Below are 21,133 nucleotides of genomic sequence, written 5' to 3' on the forward strand. Positions count from 1 at the left end.
TCACTAATCTTTTTTTATACCTATGCCTTCATGACACATACTCACATGCAGATGTACGTTATTAATTATATTGCAAATGAAGATTTGAAAGAGTAGCACGGGATCTTCAAGAGATTGTTTTGGTCCTGGAAAACTTGGCTTGACGAAGCATGACAATGTATGGTACAGTCAGATAAACTAGTGGAGATTTCAAATTGCCTGGCAATTTAATTTGACATGTTGTAGTATATTTGGATCATAAATACATTTGACGGTATTTACGTGAAACCTAATGAAGTTATTAAGTATACATGTCATATCGTAGAAACTGTTCTGGTATCTCCTTATTAGGGCAGCCGATTTATTCATAGATAAACAGTAAGCACTTAATACAGTAAGCACACTTAATCAGTGGTTCACGTATTGCCCTGAATAATGTCGTCTAGAGGCCCATTTTAAAAAATCAACAGCAGAGTGACAGATGGTGTGGTACATGATCGTAGTTTATAGGTGAAGTTTTTGTTTTTGAGCCCATGTGTGCGGATCTAACACCTATTGGTTACTCCATCAAGTTGTTCCCCCGTAATTCTCGCGGAGGTGGAATTGCTGTCACCACAAAGAACTCCATGATCAAACGTATTGACCACACCACAACAGTCAATCTCGATCACACATCGTTTGAACTAGTCCAAACCACACTCACACTGGAGCAAAGATCAGTCCATTTTTCTGCCTATACCGCCCTCCTCCTCGTAGAAAAAAACAAGATGGCTGAATCTCTGTTTTTGGAGCAGTTTCCGAATCTCTTGGAGTACGGAAATTCGATAGGTGGCAACCTGATTATTCTTGGAGATTTCAACTTTCACTTTGACTGTCCCGGAAACCCAAATACATCAAAACTCATTGATTCCATTACTGTTTTCAAACTCAAACAGTCAGTTAACCAACCCACCCATAAACATGATCACATTTTAGACTGGATTCCTCATAGACCTGATGATAACATTCTAGGTCCTCCCTGGTATCAAATGACCTGCATCAGATCACCTCTGCGTTATATGCCATCCTGACGTATCAGTCCCTAACCCTCCACTTGTATCTGCTACCAAGAGAAACCTCCGTATGACAAATAGAACCAAACTAATGCAGGACATCCTAGCAAACTTAACAACTTGTGTACCTCCTACAGCAGGACAACTCAATAAATACCTGCGTTCATTGCTCGACAAACATGCCCTAGCTACCAAGTGCAGAGTATTAATTCAAAAGTGTTCTCCATGGTATAGCAGTGTTAGGGACCAGCTTCGCACTGCTAAAAGAGACGCCGTAAAGCTGAGAGGCTTTGGCTTTCCACCAGACTCACTATTCATAAGCAAATATATGAAGCCGCTAAGAAGAATGTCACAAATATAATCAAAGCAGCGAAATCAGTCCACTACACTACTAAGATCATGGCAAGTTCCAGCTGCAATGAGCTCTTCGAAATTACTAACAAGCTAATATCAAGGAACAAATCTACACCACTTCCAACTACCTTCTCTCCAGTCGACCTTCCGGAGATGTTTGCAAATTTCTTCCGTGAAAAGTACAAATCATTATAGATAAGCTTGACACCACAATTTCAATTGACTCGTCGTCACCATACAGTTGGGATACAGAATTTGAGCGGCAACCATTAGCAGCATTTGGACCTGTCTCTACTGATTTCATATGTACAATCCTGATGAAGAGTGCACCATAGTCATGTGAACTTGATCCAATTCCAACATCACTGCTGCTCGAGTGCTTAGATCCAGTATTGCCTTCACTAACTGATGTTAGTAATACCTCTCTCTCATCCGGGTAATTCCCATCATTTTTCAAAACTGCCATTGTAAAGCCTCTGCTGAAGAAACCAACACTAGTCCATAACGATTTAAAGAACTACCGGATAGTTTCTAATCTCCCATTCATACAAAAAATCTTACAAAAGGTTGTTCTATCCCAGCTTGTATCTCACCTGAATTCAAACAGTCTTTTAGCCATGTACAATCTGCATATCGCCTTTGCCACAGTACTGAAACTACTCTTCTAAAAGTAGTTAATGACATTCTCTCTGCTTTGGATAGTGGAAAGATTACATTCATCACCCTCCTTGATTTGCCTGCAGCATATGACAACAATAGACCATGATATATTACTTCACCGTCTCCAGCATGTATTTACCATTCGTTATACTGGCTTACTGTGTTTCAAGTCCTACTTAGTCAACACGACGCAGATTGTATCTGCAAATGGAATACACTCCAGCCCAGTTGATTTATGTTGTGGTGTTCTACAGGTGTCTGTTCTTCGACCTGTTGTCTTCGTTCTGTACACTCTGCCGCTCTCAAGTATCATAGATCATCGTCCAGTGTCTCACCAATTGTACGCTGATGACACCGAAATATACAAATCTAGCCTCCCAACTGAAGTTGATGCTACCATCCAAGGTGTAGAGTGGTGCATTTCTGATGTGAAATCATGGATGACATGTAACAAACTGCAGATAAATGCTGATAAAACTGAGGCCATTCTGATCACAACACAAAGACTTTCTCATTCACATCCTTTTACCTCAAACAATAAATATCAGCCACACCAACATCAAATTCACACAATCAGTACGAAACCTAGGTGTTACTCTGGACAGTACTCTCACAATGCATCAACATGTCATGAACATATGCAAGGCTGCATATCTTGAGCTGAGACGCATCAGCTCAGTTCGCAAATATCTTTCAGCTGATGCCACTAAAACAATTGTGTGTTCATTAGTACTTTCAAGACTGGACTATTGTAACTCAGTTCTGTCTGGTTCATCTCAATATCTGCTCCAGAAACTTCAAAAAGTTCAAAGCACAGCTGCTCGGATCATACGTAGAGTACCACGATCATAGCACACCTCCCCGCTGCTATGTACCCTACACTGGCTATCCATTTGATCCAGAATCAAACACAAACTATTTTGTTCTCTGTGTTACGTTTCACTGTCGGACTCTAGTCCAACATACCTATCCGACCTCACTCATGTGTACACACCAGCAAGATACTTACGCTCCTCTTCTGAGAATCGTATACTCATTATTCCCACTAAGAAAACAAAGTCTTATAGACAGCGTTCTTTTGCATACCAGGGCCTAGCAACGTGGAATTAATTGATCACTTAACGTAGACACAAAGACACAGCGATCCCATTCAAGAGTGCTCTCAAAACTCACTTATTTCGACTGCAAGAACAAACTTAAAGACCAAATGATGTTTCCTACCTTAAATATTCTCAGCATGTTTTTTTTTATGTTTTCTAATTTCATGGTATTTGTTTTTGTAATCATATAATTATATGTTTTTTTTATCTTATATGTGTTGTCTAATGTTGTAAAGCGCTTAGAGCTTCTAAAGATTAGGCGCTATACAAAGTCCTCATTATTATTATTATTATTATTATTATCATTATTATTATTATATTGCATGCTGAATCTCCAAGTATAAATATAATACTTAGCCAAAATAAGCTTTAGTTAAGAATTTCAACGTCGGCATCTTTCCAGGATTTGTATTGATGGAGCTTTCTAGGTGGAATTTTTTTTAAAACAATCAGGGATAAATACTCATTTGGATTTTGCTGATCTTATTTCCAATTCGATAATGCCAAAATCACATCTCTCCAAAAACTGTTTTAATGAGCTTACAAATTTCTTCTAATTTTCTCCTCCTTAAATTCCAAATGCCCTTCATATTTCTAAATATGTTTGTCCTGATTGGGTTGTGCTACGTTTCACCCTCGTTTTCCAGTAATATTTTGACATTCTTATCATCAAGCATCTAATAAATATATAAATTTGTGTTATATTTGATTCTCCTTCATTCTAAGGGGCTACTAGTATGTCATGTTTAATTCTCTCTACTTTTCCACCCCATACAAACTTAAATAAAGTACGATTTAATTCTGGTTCAATTTTTGGTTATGGGTTTGGAAGTGCTGAGAAAAGATTATGAATATAGGCAGAACAAAATTTTTTACAACAATTACTTTACCTACTAATGAACGATGTCTTTGAATCCAACCTGCCAGAATTCTTTCCGCATTTATTAGTTTCTTCTTATAATTAATTTTCACCATTTCTTGCAAGTCTAGAGAAACATCGATGACAAGAAGTGCCAAGTTGGAAGAAGACCAGTTTAGATCCATATGGGGACATCATCTTTCATTGGAAATATCTTGCTTACAATCAAAATAGCATTTGTTATTGTTATTTTACATTTAAGTCCAAATAACAGCGATACATCGAGAAGAATAAAAAGCATTTGTTGTTATTTTATATTTAAGTCCAGATAACAGCGATACATCGAGAAGAATAAAAAGCATTTGTTGTTGTTTTATATTTAAGTCCAAATAACAGCGATACATCGAGAAGAATAAAACGCTTTATGATCATACTGACCAAATTTATGCTCACTGACATCAAGGAGGAAACCCCGTACATCCGCATTTTCTTTTAAATTTAATGCTAAAATTTCAACACCGATAATACACAAATAATGTGCAAGAGGATCACCATGACGACATCCTCTTTCAAGACTAAAAAGTGATTCCATATTTCTATTTTTTATAACACAGCTGTTAGAGTTAATACAAAACAACTTAAACCACTTACAAACAGAATCATCAAAGTTAACAGATTGTAAAAGCTTTTTCCACAAAGCTCCAGTTAATTGCGTCGAAATCTTTTTCGAAGTCTATTAACAATAATAAACCGTATCTATTTTCATTCTCTTGTCGATCCATACTATCATATAATAGCCTGGTAGTTTCTCCAATGAATCTACGATACATAAATCCTTTTTGATTATCACTGATTATTGAATGAAGAACTTTTGTAATCATAGCTGCAATAGCTCCCGAAGCAATCTTATGGTCAATATTTATTAGTGATATAGAACCAAAAATCAAAAAATAATTTTGTCTTTGTATTCTTTTGGTAGACAAGTGACAACTCCTTGAGTCTGAAACTCTGAAAGTTTTCCTATAGTATAGCTATAATGAATTGATCTGCATAAAAATCACCCAATAATCTTCCAAAAGAATGTATAGAACTCTGCCGTAAATATATCTGAGCCAGGAATTTCCATTTTTGCCATCCGTTATGCCAGACATGCTGTATTCATTCATTGTAAGTATACCCTCGCATGGTTCACTTTACTCTTGAACAAGTTTAATATTATGGTTAAATAGACTATTATGAGTTTCTTGAATATCATTAGCATAACGCTGCGCAGTTTTGCTTTTGTATAATTCCAGGTAAAACTGGTTTGGGGATTCTAAGATATCTATTTGTTCTGATATATTGGTTAAATCATCTAAAATGATTTCCTTTTTTGTCTTATTGACATAATTTCTGTTTCAAGATTTAAAAAGAATTTCAAGCTTTTTTCTCGCAACTCGTACCATCGAGCTTTGGATCTGAATATAACATCTTCTATGCATTTTGTCCTAGATTCCTCTAGTCCTCCTTTATTCTGCTCTATGCGTTTTGTCCTAGATTCCTCTAGTCCTCCTTTATTCTGCTCTATGCATATATATCGTCCTTATTGTACATACATAATATTTTTAGCGGCATTATTGCACATATAGAATTTTTACTGTCATTATTGTACATAGATAACTAATACGGTACCATTATTTTACACAGATAATGTTAAATATAAATCAAAGCTGATAACAAACTTGTTAATATAAAATATTTTTCTATCAACGATATATTCTTTTTGATGGGGACATTATCACATTATGATGCCATTTCAATTTTGCTTGTCACTAAATTCTCGTCAAAGAGCATACATAAAATGTAACTATATTCTAAATAACAAAAACAGATTCATTACGGTACACATTACTTCAAGCAATAATTAAAATGCGTTTTTCATTCGTGAAAAATAAAGTAAAACGTCAGAGAGAAAATCCTTTCCCTTAGTGGCATAATTATTTAAATACACCGTTTTATGTAACAATATATTTAGTATTATAAACCAGTTAGCTGAGTGGTAGATCGTCGATTGACTAAAATGTTACGTTTGTATCATTAAGAATCCTAAAATATTTTAATTAGATGATCCATTTATATACATTGTACTTTTTGTGTTTTATTAGGCATAGATCCATTTATACACAGCTTGTTGTTGTACACGGCATAGCGAACAAGGATGAAAGAATACAAATATATCAAACACAGTCTGCTTATATGTTTTGAAGATCTGTGGGATTCTATTTTTCCAGCCAAACTTTGTGCGGCATGATGCGTCTCATATTACTTAGTGTATATTTTTGCAACTTGTGCTAGCGAACTTGATTATATTGTCCTTTTTCTATATCAAAAAAGTTATACAGGTTTTTGAGACTACGTCTCCTACTGAGATTCGAACTCGGGTCTGCGAGTCACGGCACCCATCTATTGCCTGCAAACACCAAGCCCAACGTACACTCTCGATTCGACTTACGTTCCCCGAAAAGGATGGAACCTAGTCGTGTGATTAGTCAGCTGGTGATCCAATAATTAAATCTCCTATAAATTTACAGTCACTACTGATTCCTCTCTCATAAATCAAAGCATACAAAAATTAATATGCAAAGTTACAAATATACAAGACAGATTGAATAGTGCTTTCCACGCATAAGGAGGACGAGAAATGCGCTTAAGAGAAATTATTTGGAGAAAGTAGAGTTTTAGACTGGTTTAATAATTTAATTCGTCCCCTGCATTATGAATATGATCAAGATAATCAAAGGCTAATGAGAACGAGAGGGAGAAGAAAAGATTTACGGTTTCTCTTGATTTTCTGTTCAAGTAAGTAAATTATATTCCTAGAGAAAGCTCATTTCTTAAAAATAAGAAAAGAATAGTAATAATATTGGACACGGGAGATAATCTTGTAATGCCTATTTTTCTGTTGATCTCGTAATTCTGGTAACATTTAGTCCCCCTGTAACAACTTATCTACTATGGCTCTTAAATCTTTAAAAATAAAGGCCCCGGTTGGCGGACTGATCCCATGCCTTTACAGATCACTTACACATCTGAGCCATTTCCGCTTAAGTTCCAGTCTGAACTCGACCAATTTAAGCACGTGTGAAAACTAGCTGGTAGTTTCCTGTTGGTCGTTATGCTTTCTTAGGGGTTTTCACGGTTCTTCTTCCACCACGTAAACTCGACTCCATGTTTAGACTATCATGTGCCAAAACCTCGCATTAAACACAAAAACAAACCAAGCCATCTTTCTACATGAAAGTGAAGTGCAAAACCAGTACATGTGCACTTAGAAAGAGAAAACTGCGTTTCATTTTTTAATCCTAGATGTCTAAGGCTAGAAATCATGTTAGCACGTTAATTCTAGCCTTAGACATCTGTGATAAAAACGTGGATTTGTCGTGAAAGAAATTTTTATGTAAGATATGCAGGCTCCATATATAACCAGTTCAGAGAGTGACAGAGACAGAGAGAATTATTCTATTAATACGATGCTAGTTGTAAAACCTTAATCATAACTAACAAATGCCATTCCAAGATCAGCGTCTAATGATCCCCAGTCATTAAAAGTTTACAAACCATAACTAGGAATGTATTCATTCACCCAAATTTAATATACTTTGTAACATACAGGTCATAGGTCGGGCAGGTGAAAACATTTGGCTTTGGGCAGGTGAAAACATTTGTATGGTCAATACAAAAAGTATTACAATTTTTAACGGATATAGTCGTATAATTCTTTTTAAACAAAAAATCGTGGTAAATCTTGGAATAAATAATAATATTCCTCGGTGATATTTTCGGCCCTTAGAAGAATCAGGTTCCCAGAAAAGGTCTGCATTCATTGTCTAAGGTCCAAACTCCCAGAAAAGGTCTGCATTCATTGTCTAAGGTCCAAACTCCCAGAAAAGGTTTGCATTCATTGTCTAAGGTCCAAACTCCCAGAAAAGGTTTGCATTCATTGTCTAAGGTCCAAACTCCCAGAAAAGGTTTGCATTCATTGTCTAAGGTCCAAACGCCCAGAAAAGGTTTGTATTCATTGTCTAAGGTCCAAACTCCCAGAAAAGGTTTGCATTCATTGTCTAAGGTCCAAACTCCCAGAAAAGGTTTGCATTCATTGTCTAAGGTCCAAACTCCCAGAAAAGGTTTGCATTCATTGTCTAAGGTCCAAACTACCAGGAAAGGTTTGCATTCATTGTCTAAGGTCCAAACTCCCAGAAAAGGTTTGTATTCATTGTCTAAGGTCCAAACTCCCAGAAAAGGTTTGTATTCATTGTCTAAGGTCCAAACTCCCAGAAAAGGTTTGTATTCATTGTCTAAGGTCCAAACTCCCAGAAAAGGTTTGCATTCATTGTCTAAGGTCCAGACTCCCAGAAGAGGTTTGCATTCATTGTCTAAGGTCCAAATGGGATAAATGGCAGTAAATGATCTATTAAACAAACCAGGTAATGTCCAAATAACGTAATGAATTTGATGAAGTATTGTAAAATTGCGCATGAAATATGATGTAAGACCTCTCATACACAACGCTGAAATACACGTATACAGATGGAGAAAAAACCCACAAATACACCAAAAATAATATAATCACACACACACGCACGCACGCACGCACGCACACACACACGCACGCACACGCACGCACGCACGCACACACACACACACACCAAACAGTTGAAAGGTCAGCTCCAAGGGATGGTTTCACCACTCGGCTGAGTATAACAGCTGTTAACCCCAGGTACAGATCCAATATTCTTTTTAAATAGTTTGAGTGGTTTGTTTTGTTTTTCTTTTATTTATATAATTTTTTTAAACATTTTTCATTTTGAACAAAATTATTTATTTTTTTGATTTTGACCATGAAAAGTCAATACTTCTATTGGAAGAAGAAAACACTCACCTCACACCCTCCCCGGTCCTTGCTTTGAACGAACTAGACACAAGAGATATTTCAAGGAATGTCTTGCTGGAGAACTCATGGGGTTAGTCATTAAACTAATCTAATGTTGATTCAAACCGTCTGAGTTGGACAAGGGGTGGGGCATCCAATATATTTGGTACTATGCAACATATGCATTCCATTCAGTATAACTTTAGCTTTTCTGGTCAAATGTTTAGGAACTATTCATACCATGGTTTAAAGTTCTCCTCAAAGGATAACAATTAGTAGATACATATTTAAAAAATAAGGAAACAGTTATACCAATATTTTTTTTAAATATATTTTTTGCGAGGTTACTTATAAATACTTTGATCTTTACATTCTTTGCGAAAACGACCTTTGCTCCATATCAGCACACATAGTTCATAAGATATTAAAGTAAAGTTCAAAATAGAAATGGTGTAAAACTTATCCCATCACTGACTATTAAATAGATCACTATTTCTAGTTTTACCCTCCCCTGTTGATTCCATTCTGCACACCGTGTTGACTGTGTCGCCGAATACACAGTATCTCGGCATTTTGGTACCCACGACTCCTGCCACAACGGGACCTGAAACAAGGACAATCGAAAGAAACGTCATTTAAAGGATTAATAGAATGTCAAATTATGTCTCGAATAAGGCACGCGCATGATCCAATTTATACTGGAATAATGCGCTTGTCTATTCCATGTATGTCTTTTATGATCAGTGAAATGTAGAAGCCCAAAGGATCTACTTTGTTTATGTCAACAAATTTTGTAATGCCAGTAATTATACTGATATCTGTCATTTAGGCGGGATAAAATTACTGCAGCGGTTTGTTTCTCACACTGTAATTGACCCGGTTCACATGAAGACTGTGTTACGTACTTTTCGCATGCATCACAATGCATCATAAAATATTGAAAACTGACTTGGATATAGCTCTCTAGTAAGCCAAAGAACAATGGCACAAAGCGTCATAGCTAGAGAAAACAGTGGAGGGGTACAACGAAAAGATGGAAGAAATACTCCATTATAGATCGTAAAAACTGATGGATGACACATATACAATATATGAAAAAGAAACCAAACAACCCCCGCCCCTAAAAATGTTCCTGTATTTGATTATGGAACAGGTTAAGTAGTTATAGATTACTGCATTTGCATGGGAAATTATGAACGAGTTTTGCGGATGGAATACTGCATGACCTTGTGAGTGAAGTATATCCATCCGACAAAACGAGTTCATATTTTCCCATACAAATGCAGTAATCTTTTCATTATATGCTCATTTTCTTATTCTACCGAATTCTTAATTATATAAAACAAAATACACTGCAAGAATTAAGGTAACTGAATGTATGCCGTATTCCAAACTAAATACACAAGCGCAGATTCATCATTACACAACAACATTATTAATGCGCACATAACAATGCCCAGATAAATTTGAACTTAGTCGCGCGCTAGACATAAGTTTCGAAAGAAATCGTCGTTTTTGTCTACTTAAAATTGAAATTTTGAGTCATATTGTGAATGAATGACCATTGATCTGGAATGAATAGATTTTGGAATTTGTGTCGATTCTACGAAATTTCGTGATTGTGGACTGGATTCATCTGTGCAAATTGTACATGAAATACATCGGATTGAAGCAGCCAGGGAGAAATGTGTTGACATCTGCAAGTGTGTTTCTGTTCAGGCATTAACTATTTAAAATCATTATGTGGGGGAAAATATGAAGTTTTTCAATTGGAATTATCAAAAAGACGCAATGGAATTTAACGTTTATTTTAATTTGAGTGCAGTAAAGAGGATGTAATTACACTTGGAATATAGTCGAACAATTTTGAAATGTGTAATCAAGCTTGAGAACTCATGACCTGGCTCATGTAATTCGGATTTGCAGAACCAAGAAAGTACATATTGAGGTAATTTAGGATGTAAAACAGAAATTATATTTTTTTTGCCATTCTTAATACCAGCGAAAGGAGACAGCTTATACCTTGTAACTTGCATGCTATTTGTAGGTACCCAGCAATTTTATTAAATCTGGCATCAATCGCCAAAATCCGAAACATTGTATCAAAAACGTTAACTCGAAATGTAGTAAATCAGCTGGTATGTGGCAGTCAACGAAACATCTGCTTTAGCTATTTCAGAAACAAATCTAATCAACCAAAACGTAAAGCGTCTGCTACACGAGTGTACATGATTTGTTTACAAAGTAGTTCCTAATACACTATTGGGCACACGCGTTCTGCACGTGAGTGCAATATGAAGGTGTGCAATATCGTAAAATTCTGAACGATTCTGACAATGTAAAGTTAACTGAGAAGAATATGATCATATAAAAATTACGCTTACCGGTATTTATTCCAATCCGACACTGCACAGACTTCTCTGGCATATGGGGTACTTTTATTTTTCCAGTTGCTGACAGCATGTCTAAGGACAGGAAGGCTATTTCGGGTGCATGCTTATCCTCATTTCGGGTAGGTAGACCAGAAACAACCATGTAAGCATCACCTGTGGGTTATAATAATAATAATAAAAAAATAATAATGATAATAATAATAATAATAATAATAATAATATTATTATTATTATTATTATTAGTATTATCATTATTGGTAGTAGTTGTAGTAATATCGTCATTGTTGCTGTTTACAGTAGTTGTAGTATAACTATTATTATTATCATTATTTTTAGTAGTAATAGTACCAATAGTACTACTACTATAACTTGTATTATTATTATTATTATTATTATTAACGAAATGTTCTTTTGTATCTCAGTTAAACGTACGCTACGACAGATGCATTATTAAATAGTGTGTGTGTGATTGTGAATCTTAACGTAGCTTTAACAATTTTTCAATTATATCGCTACGATGTCTGCAGTGTGGCAGTTTATAGTGGTGTCTAGCGCTGAGGCATCATGCCGCAGACATGTAGTATCATATCCCACCCGGTCACATTCTCCTGACATTAGACCGACAAGTCCTCACACTAACATCGTAATGCAGAGCGCCAAGCTAGGATGCTAGTACCATTTTTATGTCTTTGGTATTACTCAGCCGAAGTTTCAATCCACGCCCTAACCACCTTGGCCACCTGAGCGGTCCATATTAAAGTGAGCCTTGTTATTAAGTCAGCATCATATCATGGTGTTAATTCTATTCATTTCTAATGTTTAGGTCATGAAAGGATAGTAATACTTAAGTGTCCCAAATGCCGTGTTTCCCTTCTAAATAACAATCAGAACCATATAATTTATTGTAAGGAAATAAAACGAATATAATGCTTACATTTATGGCATTGCACGGGATTTAAGTGCGTCATATAATAAAATGTATCTAATATCCAACCTGAATCAGGAACTTGTACTTTGTTAAGGCATTGCACAGGATTTACGTGTTGTTGTTGTTGTTGTAGGGTTTAACGTCAGTTTTCAGCACACGATATACATGGTGGCCAGTATTCACTTATTATGGTATTGCGAAGGATTTCAATGAACCTTATACCTAAACTGAATAGGGGTCATGCCATTTTAAAATGAATCTTACACTCAAGCTTAACTTATCTCGTCAGTGGAGTTAAATAGCTCGGTCCAAATAGTATGCAGAGTGGTTCAGTCTAAACTAACAAAGGTACTTAGGATCTTGTAGCAAACGGAAACCCGCGGTGATATCACCCGGATTGGCAGTATTCTGATTTCAATCCCACAACAGGCGTACATGTACACCCGCACCCCGCCCAAAAATAACAACACAACAAAAATGTTTAAATAATTCTAAATGTATAAGTATCACGGAACATATTTCATATGATGTTATTCAAGAGGCTTATTCCATACGGCATTCAGTTCCTAATTTTCTCTTCATCCAGGGCTAGCGCCGCTTGAAGTCGCATGTACAAAAGCTCTCTCTAAGGGTGATATTTCAATAATATGTAAAACATTTTGTTTAATGATGATGATTGGTCAACATCTCAGCTTCATCTGATTTCCAAAAGTAAGTTACATTTTTCAAACAAAACATGTTTAGACGATTGACAAGTTGTGACATGTATATGAAACGATGCACGTCATACTATCAGTGGTAGATTCGTTGTACCACATCTGTATAAGCAAGCGAACGGTTTTGCTCTGACAGCGAGAAAAGAAAAAAACATGACCTACAGATAGTTGCCAATTGGTGTTTGTCAGTAAGTCTAACAGTCTCATGCTTCCTTTGTATAATTATCGTACCCCAGACAAGTTTATTCCAAAGTAAAAGGACTAAGCTAATGGTAGTGTAAGAACATAGGTCAACTTGTCCCCCGACTACTTGGCTGTCTACGATGGGCAGTCATTGCGCAATAACCTCTCTACCGATTGCTTCAATGTCAACTCTGACCGAACGTAGATAAATGGCCATTTCTACCTATGTAACATATACAAATCCAAATTGCTATAAATCGATTTCTCTATTTTAAGTAGTCGGATAATATCCGTACGTCTGTTGAATAACACAGTGCGTAAAGCATTCTTTTTTTTAGACTTTTAGTATTGGCTGCTACCTGGTTTTGTTCAATTGTTTTCTTTCGAGGGTCTGATAGTATCTTTTTGTGTGTACATCTGTCATTAAATAATTGAATTGAATCGACACAATTTTAGTACATTAGATTCCATCGCACATACCTATGGTTTCTATTTTGTATGCGTCATAGTTGTCTATCAGTCCATCAAAAATTGTGTGCATGCTGTTCAACATGTCTACCACCTGTATGGGTGTGCTGCGGAAAGCGATATCCGCGAACTCGACTATGTCTGAAAACATTATGGTTACAGACTCAAACAATTCTGGGAGAACAGATCGATCCCTCATCATCTTCTTCGCCACAGACGAGGGTAACATCTGGTAAAGTAGCGTCTCCGTCCTCTTCCTTTCCTCCGTTAGGTCATGCGCTTTCTGTTCCAGAGCTAAGGCAAATTGGTGGATTTTGTTCGTCAACTTGTGGACAGAGAAAGCCAAAGTAGGCAACAACACACAGACGACCAACATGATGATGATGCTGAATGTCATTTGTCTACGAGTCTCCTCAATATCTGCATCCGCCCTCTGAAGAAGATAGAATAAAATCAAAATGTCATAGGATAAAGTTTCGACTTTTAATGAGCCTTTAATAATCAGAATTATTGATTTTACACGCCTAAAAATTACATCAAATCATACTACCTTAGGTTGTTCTTCTCCGTTTTTAGTTATTTTTGTCTCGCATGCAAAGCATGGACGAAAAACAAGACATATCAATCGTTTCTTCTACGGAAATGTCCCTGGCGGTGTAAGTGTCCACGACTAATGTTTGCATTTATCTCATTTGTTATTATACTGCTATATGTGCAGTAATGAGTCTTGATGATTGTATTCATTGTAGAGGGTGTTGCTCACCGACAAAATGGAGTTGCAAATATTTACGTGTTCCAGGAACAGTTCAACTTGGTGAAGTCAGCTAGATATACCAACCTTTGGAATTCGTTAAAACATTATTGCAGGATTTGATAAAGAACAGCGCTATTGGTTGTGGTCGGATGCTCAGAGGACACGTGTACACAATTATAATGGAATATCAACAGCCTTTGCATTAACATGTGGCCAATTATTGAAAAATAGCAACATAGTTGAAAATATTTATGAAGTGAAATGTTTGAAGAGAAACACAAAGGTTAGTTAAAATATTGAAATAATTTTGTTTGTTGACAGTAATTCGCGAAACCTGACATTTTGACGGATTAGACCTTTCAGCCGTGTTTTACAGTAATGCGATTGCTCTGCGCCACGGTTCCTAACGTCAGATAATGATAAAAGGAAAATAAAAACACCTCACTGGCATACATTTGAACAAGAACGTAAATCCAAACTATGTGAAACTTTTGGTTTCATTCCAATTGTCAGATTTTATCTTCCATGGCCATATAGACTGGCGTGCTGGCTCAGTCAAGAAATACTCGTACTTGTGTCTGTGCAATAGGGTAATATCGAATAGAAAAAAAATAAACTTCCGCAAGTTGACTGTTGCCCCCAGGTTGCCTTCTGTATTTTGGGGAATCAAATGTTCTCTAAAAATCATATTAGTCACTGTATAGTCGCATTACAATTAATATAAGTACCTTACAATGGTCGCAATACGCATTCTAATTAACACCAAAAACAACCGCGACCTCTGACTGAACAATTGCGGTATCCAAAGTCAAAGATGAAAAGCTATAAAATAGAAACGTAATTGACCATGAACTTGAGTTTCGTGCGAAAATGAACGGAACTATTCAAAACAGAAAGTGTCTCACATCTCCACCAACCACACACATCATATTAAACTGTATATTTATGACAGTAGGAAATTATTTTGCCAAACGAATATAGCCAAATATTGGCACATACATGCAGTAGGAAAATAAAGTACAATATTCAGATCTTTTGTCTGCTAGACCTATTTCTCTGCAAAATCTAGATAAATCGTGCAATCTTACGAAGTGCGGCCACAATCACCTCAACATACTGAGCAATGCCTCCAGACGCTAGAGTCATCTGCAACGTTCAACAGCTAAACCTTACTTTCTGAATGCGAGCGTATAAGTTAGAGATGTTAATCAGACGTATGTGCCATCATCAATCGAAACTTGAGACTTACGATCTTAATCATTCATTTTCGACACTCGCGTCATAGCACATGTACACCAGTAGTTGTTTTTTTTTCCTCTTTCTTTTACGCACGTGTTTGCGAGTAGGTAAAGGTAAAAAATTACATTGATGACACATGGTGACAATTGAAACTCTTTATATTGTCTCTACATATTAAAATTAATAGTTATGAGGATTTCAAATGACTTCGGTACTTCAGGTCTTCGTAAAACTTATCCTTGATCTCGTCTGTATTGGTTATATTAAGTGGTGTACTTTTTTAGAAAGTTGACGTCTCCTTTTGCCCGTGTCTTACTGACCTCATTTCGGAGATTCGTGAGCTTGATAACAATACGCAATTTGATGGTAACCAAACACAAGCTTCCCGTCGCCCTTTGTTACTGTGCGTACTCTAGAAGAAGGTATACAAAGCTCATACTCCGGTGGGTTGTCGTTTCGGGGACTTCACTCATGGCCACTATTGGTACGCAGAATCTGGCCAGTTCTCTACCAACTAGAGGTGTTATTCTCTCTGACCTGTTTGCTACGCACACTCTAAACACCGATTGTGAGTGGTGTCACAATTGTCTTCTTTTCCGCAGCTGAAGTGGAGTCCCCTTCAGCCGCAGTAGACTGCCCAGAGTTCGAATGAAGCCGGTAATGTTTTTTTTTTTTTTTTTTTTTTGGGGGGGGACATTATTTCTAGCCCCTTCCGCCTGTTCTGGAGGTAGGTAGAGTACTCCTCAATAGAACTGCTTAGTCACTTAAGGGACTCTCGAATTCCACTGATGCTTAGGAGGTCCAGTAAATACGATCTTGTACCTTGAGTCGCATGTATGCAGATCTTCAGCTACAACTCCCAGTGTATCCAACCTGCTGTTTTTCTGCTGGCTCACCACCAAAGGACTTGAGGGTATCTGGTGGAGGAAGAAGTGGTAAGGTCATCACGTGTCCATGAGTTGCATTTAAATGAAAGAAAGTTGAGTACAATCACACTCACTCTGTCGTCCTTGCCTGTTTTGTATCTAGCGGCATGACAATGTTGATACGTCTGGAGACGAGTTCGGATTCAACAAATGACCATATGGACCTAATGCGAATGACCATTTGGACCTAATGCGAATACATTAATGCCCGGTCCGCGGTCCGCGCAGCTCTTTCGCTATGCTTTCATAGCCGGGGTAGAGATGGGGTGGTTGGGTGTAGAATGGGTGTATATGCACGACTGTCTAATCAACCAGAGAGGAATTCCACATGGTGTAATATGTAGATGTTCATCTTGGGCAGCAGACAGGGGTACTACCGTCTACTATTACTTACGGTAGATGACGTAGCTTGACCGGACTATTATTTAAAAGTGTAAGAGACAAAAATGTCAATGATACTAACAATGGTGAATAAACAAGAGTTTATCAAAAATTGTCATTGTATTCAGAATAAAACACACTAATGTTTCACAGTTAGTTTTGCCATCCTTTAATTGTTTTAGCTTTATATAGGATTTTGAAATGCATTTTGTTAATGACGTTGTCAGGGCTATTTTTTCCCCAATAATCATTATAATTGTTATCAAAATGTATGAACATGTGAACTCAGATATTTACCTGTATGATGCTATATCCTAGATGTTCTTCGACATCCTTCAGGATATCAATGAATTCTGTCATGTTATTGAACCAAATTTCTCCGATACTGCTAGATATATTTATAGTGCTATTCTGGAGGATTTCACTGCGCATATACTTTAGGATCTCCTCTAGTGGAGTTCCGGTGAATCTCTCGTTCAAAACCTTGGCCACGTCTGGGGAAAACTCTTTGCTACGATCCAGGTAGCTCTTCCCTAGAGCAACCGTTTCTATGTACAAAAGATGTTCCTTAAGAAGAAGTCCACCTTCGAGAAAATGAAAGAGAAATAAAAAATATATAGGTCGATTAATAATTACATAACTATATGATTCAGTCAACGTTCATAGGAAAGGCTATTCGTATTTTGCGACATGATACTATATCAAGGCTGCCCGTAAAGGCGGTGGGTACACAAAACACGAAAATTCAGTAAAATTAAATTTGCAATAAAATATCGTGCATTTACGTGTACATTTATCTACAAAAACTCTAAAATATATTTAACTTACCATTTCATTGATAGCTCTAGTAGTCTACTTACGGCGTACAAGAAAAGCTCCCTTCCAGTTGTAAGTTATTAACCATGAAATTAAAAAGTTGACAAGGAAGGCTAGAACAAATTATGAAAATATAGTCTTGAAATGATCTGACTGATAAACGTTTAGACTGTCAGAAAGGATAGGGATTTTTGAACAACAGTGAAAGTACTGTAAAAGAACCATCAATTAGTAAGAATTAAATTGTTCCACAATTGATCTTATGTGAAACAATTTGCACCAGCTAATGCACTCATTGGATTACCAATCTGACCTAGATGTGGGGTTTTGGATGTGGTTTTCGTTTGCCTCCGATGGAAGCATTTCATTCATCGTTGTCACGGGAATACATTTCCACAAAAAGATTTATCGCACAAAAGCTAGGTTTAGTCAGCATTCGACTAAAGAGATGGGTGAATATCACGATTTATTCCTGCGCATTGATTTGTTGTTACTCGCTGATGTGTTGGGAAATTTCGTGACACTGCCATAGATGTGTACAAGCTCTATACTGAGCACTGTTATTCGTGGCCTGGGATGTGCTGCTGTTAAACACAAAAAATCGAGTTTGAATCGCTCATGTACATTAACCAGCATATGCTTATTGAACTCTCATTCGTGGACCGATTGATATGGCCAGTCACCGAATGCTTTCGCAATCAACCCGAACCTTGATGGATGTGACCCAGCTTAACTCCAACAGTTACTTCATGTATACTCTGGTAGCCTAAGTGGTTAAAAGGCGAATGCTACGACCAAAAATGAACTCGTTTGTTGTTGTTGGCGGCTCCCAAAACATTGAAAAGACCAGACGTATTCGAAAGATTTTGTGCAAAAAGATCTCAAACATGAATTTAGGTGGAATGTCTTCTCGACCGATGTGAATTCACACACACAGCAATGATAATAGTATGTCAAAAATATCAGATCTGTGTTTAACGATACAGAAAAGTATGTTTATTTCCGTTTGATAGCAAACGACGGACACTCCTCAGCAGAGTGACCACTAAGGCATTTGTACATAATACTTTTGTGAATCGTCTTACGGCCGACACGCTAACGTGTTAAAACATATCTTGGTAGCAGTTCGCTGGAACGAATTGCAATTACTCTCTCACAAATGCTCGGTTTGGTCGCTTTGCCTCCCTTGGTTGAACCGCTGAGCATCGGAAGGCCCCGAACCGTAAGGTATCAGTTTCCTTGCAGTTTCAATCCGTTTTTAAATCGTAAAGACACCGACGGACCATTCCGGGTTACGTCGTTGTCCACATTCTAACTTCACAGGTGCATAAAGATGCCGAGCACATTAGTTTCCGAGTAGATGCAATAGTGTCTGCTGTGAAATCATTTTTTGAATAAATGAAAAAGTCTTTTGTCGAATCACACTAGCTGTTTGTTTTCAAATATGCATGACATTTCATTATTCAAAATGATATGACTAATGGAAGACTTGCTACGCATTCTTTTGTCCGCTCTTCGCTCCGAGACCTCATTAACAATTCATGCGCGTACTGATATCCGAATAATCGTTCTGCAAGTGTCCATTTAAATCGCTCCACAATAGCTTTGTCACGATGTATATTAACATGTACAGCACGAAGTCGTACCCTTTGTTTTGACAATGGCACAGCTATAGAGCCCATAAATTTTGTCCGGGGTCCGCTTGTAATAATCGTGGCCAAGTTAGTAGTGAACGTGCATTAGTTCGTTTCAAAGGCATCTGCAACACTTGCGGATTCTTGTATCTGCTGCAGCATCGACAATGGTAAACGCGCACTTGTATGTGAAATAAGATATTGGCCTGATGATCTTCATTGGGGTTTTGGGACATCAAAAAACCACCCATATAAAAATTTTCTTGGTGCTGGTAGGTACATTTTTCATCGCAATTATTTGGCTTACCATACTCGAGCAATCTCATGAGTGACGTTTGCAGGATAACCTTGCTTTTCTACGGCGGTTTTTACCTCTCCAATAGTCTCACGGACAGTGGTATATTTTCGATAATGTTCGGCACTTTGTATTAATTAATGTTTTGTATTCATATTATTTGCTTTTAATGATATGCTTTGCTACAAGTGGTATTTCGGCATTATACCTCCTCGGTTGATCCATCTCGCACTTCGTTCTCATCACCTCTGTTCCTGCAGTTTCATTTGTCATGGATGAAATCAAATGGGTAACTCGTAGCGTCAGCACGCATTGGCTGGTTGTTAGAATTACGTCATATATCCAGCCGTGCACCGGGCCAACAGTACTGGTATTCAGGTATGTGTTGCCCACCATCATATTCACTATGGTGTTCCCGATAGTTTTCTTAATTCAGCATAGATATCACATCCGATTTTTTCCCAATGAATGCTAATTTCTTTGCTTTACATCAAACACAAGTTACAGTAAACACTTCTCGTCGTTTACGTGTTTGTACTCTAGTTGGATTTGTAGCAGAAGTTTGAGCGGCATCGTGCACAGTATTAAGACATGATTGTATTATCTACTGTACTATTCAATGCCATCACGAGAAAGGCAAATCACAGATGCTTTAATGAAAAACAAAGATTTTTCAGACATTGACTTCCCTGCACAAGTAACACATCAACCTTCCAAGCATGGTTATATATTTCCAAATTCAGTTCGTGCACTTATCATCGACCCTGCTGGATCAGGGGAAAAAACTCAAATGTTTTTTAATACGATTTGAAGATAGCGAAATTGGATTCGGTTGAACGCGATTGCGACATTAGCCGATGATCAACCGTGTTATGATGTTCACAATGATTTTCAAAAGCGTTGAGAAACAAGAAAGGCAACGCCACCGTTGCTTTCTTTTCAAATATCAATGAAGCACGTACTATTGATGATTTGGATGCAAACGAAAACAGTCTTATTTGTGTACGACAATGTGGTGCTTGAGCACCAAGTAAATCCCACACAAACTGGTCGACACGAAACCGCTGATGTAATCTATTTGCCCAAATTAATTTGTGACTGCTGTAACATGTTTATGATAGTTTCTGACACGCCTTTAAAATATTCATTGGACTTGGTGTGCCGCCGATCATTTGTGGGATGCATTTCGTGATATTCTTGCGCAGATCACTAAGGACCCGTATAGTTTTCTCACTATTGATATGACCGGGACTTCTAGTCGTGGCGGTAAATATCGTGCGGATTCGGACACGAAAGTGTCTCACCCGACAATTTAGCAATCATAACAGTTATATAAACTCTCTGCCTTTGATATTATAGATAGCTTTGACAACAGGTCTGAAACGACAGGCGTGGCAGTCTATAGTTATATGTTTTTGTTGTTTGTTTCTTCACCAAAATCGCGCAACCGTGTACCTTGTGATTCGATATATATAACGCCTGCAGTA

General features: G+C 37.2%; 1 protein-coding gene across 1 annotated transcript in view; it reads right to left on the reverse strand.

Moving 5' to 3' along the window:
* LOC149781905 (uncharacterized) overlaps positions 1 to 21,133 on the reverse strand; it is a 77,521-nt gene that overhangs the window by 23,556 nt on the left and 32,832 nt on the right. Inside the window, exons 2-5 of the mRNA XM_089935027.1 lie at positions 17,199 to 17,485; positions 13,614 to 14,034; positions 11,298 to 11,459; positions 9,419 to 9,517 (exon numbers count right to left, since the gene is read on the reverse strand). Of these exons, the coding sequence (XP_089791153.1) occupies positions 9,419 to 9,517; positions 11,298 to 11,459; positions 13,614 to 14,034; positions 17,199 to 17,485 (969 nt within the window). The remainder of the gene's footprint in view (positions 1 to 9,418; positions 9,518 to 11,297; positions 11,460 to 13,613; positions 14,035 to 17,198; positions 17,486 to 21,133) is intronic.

Source organism: Sinohyriopsis cumingii, chromosome 15 (assembly GCF_028554795.1).
Source record: "Sinohyriopsis cumingii isolate HCF-2022 chromosome 15, ASM2855479v2, whole genome shotgun sequence".
Lineage (NCBI taxonomy): Eukaryota > Metazoa > Mollusca > Bivalvia > Unionida > Unionidae > Sinohyriopsis > Sinohyriopsis cumingii.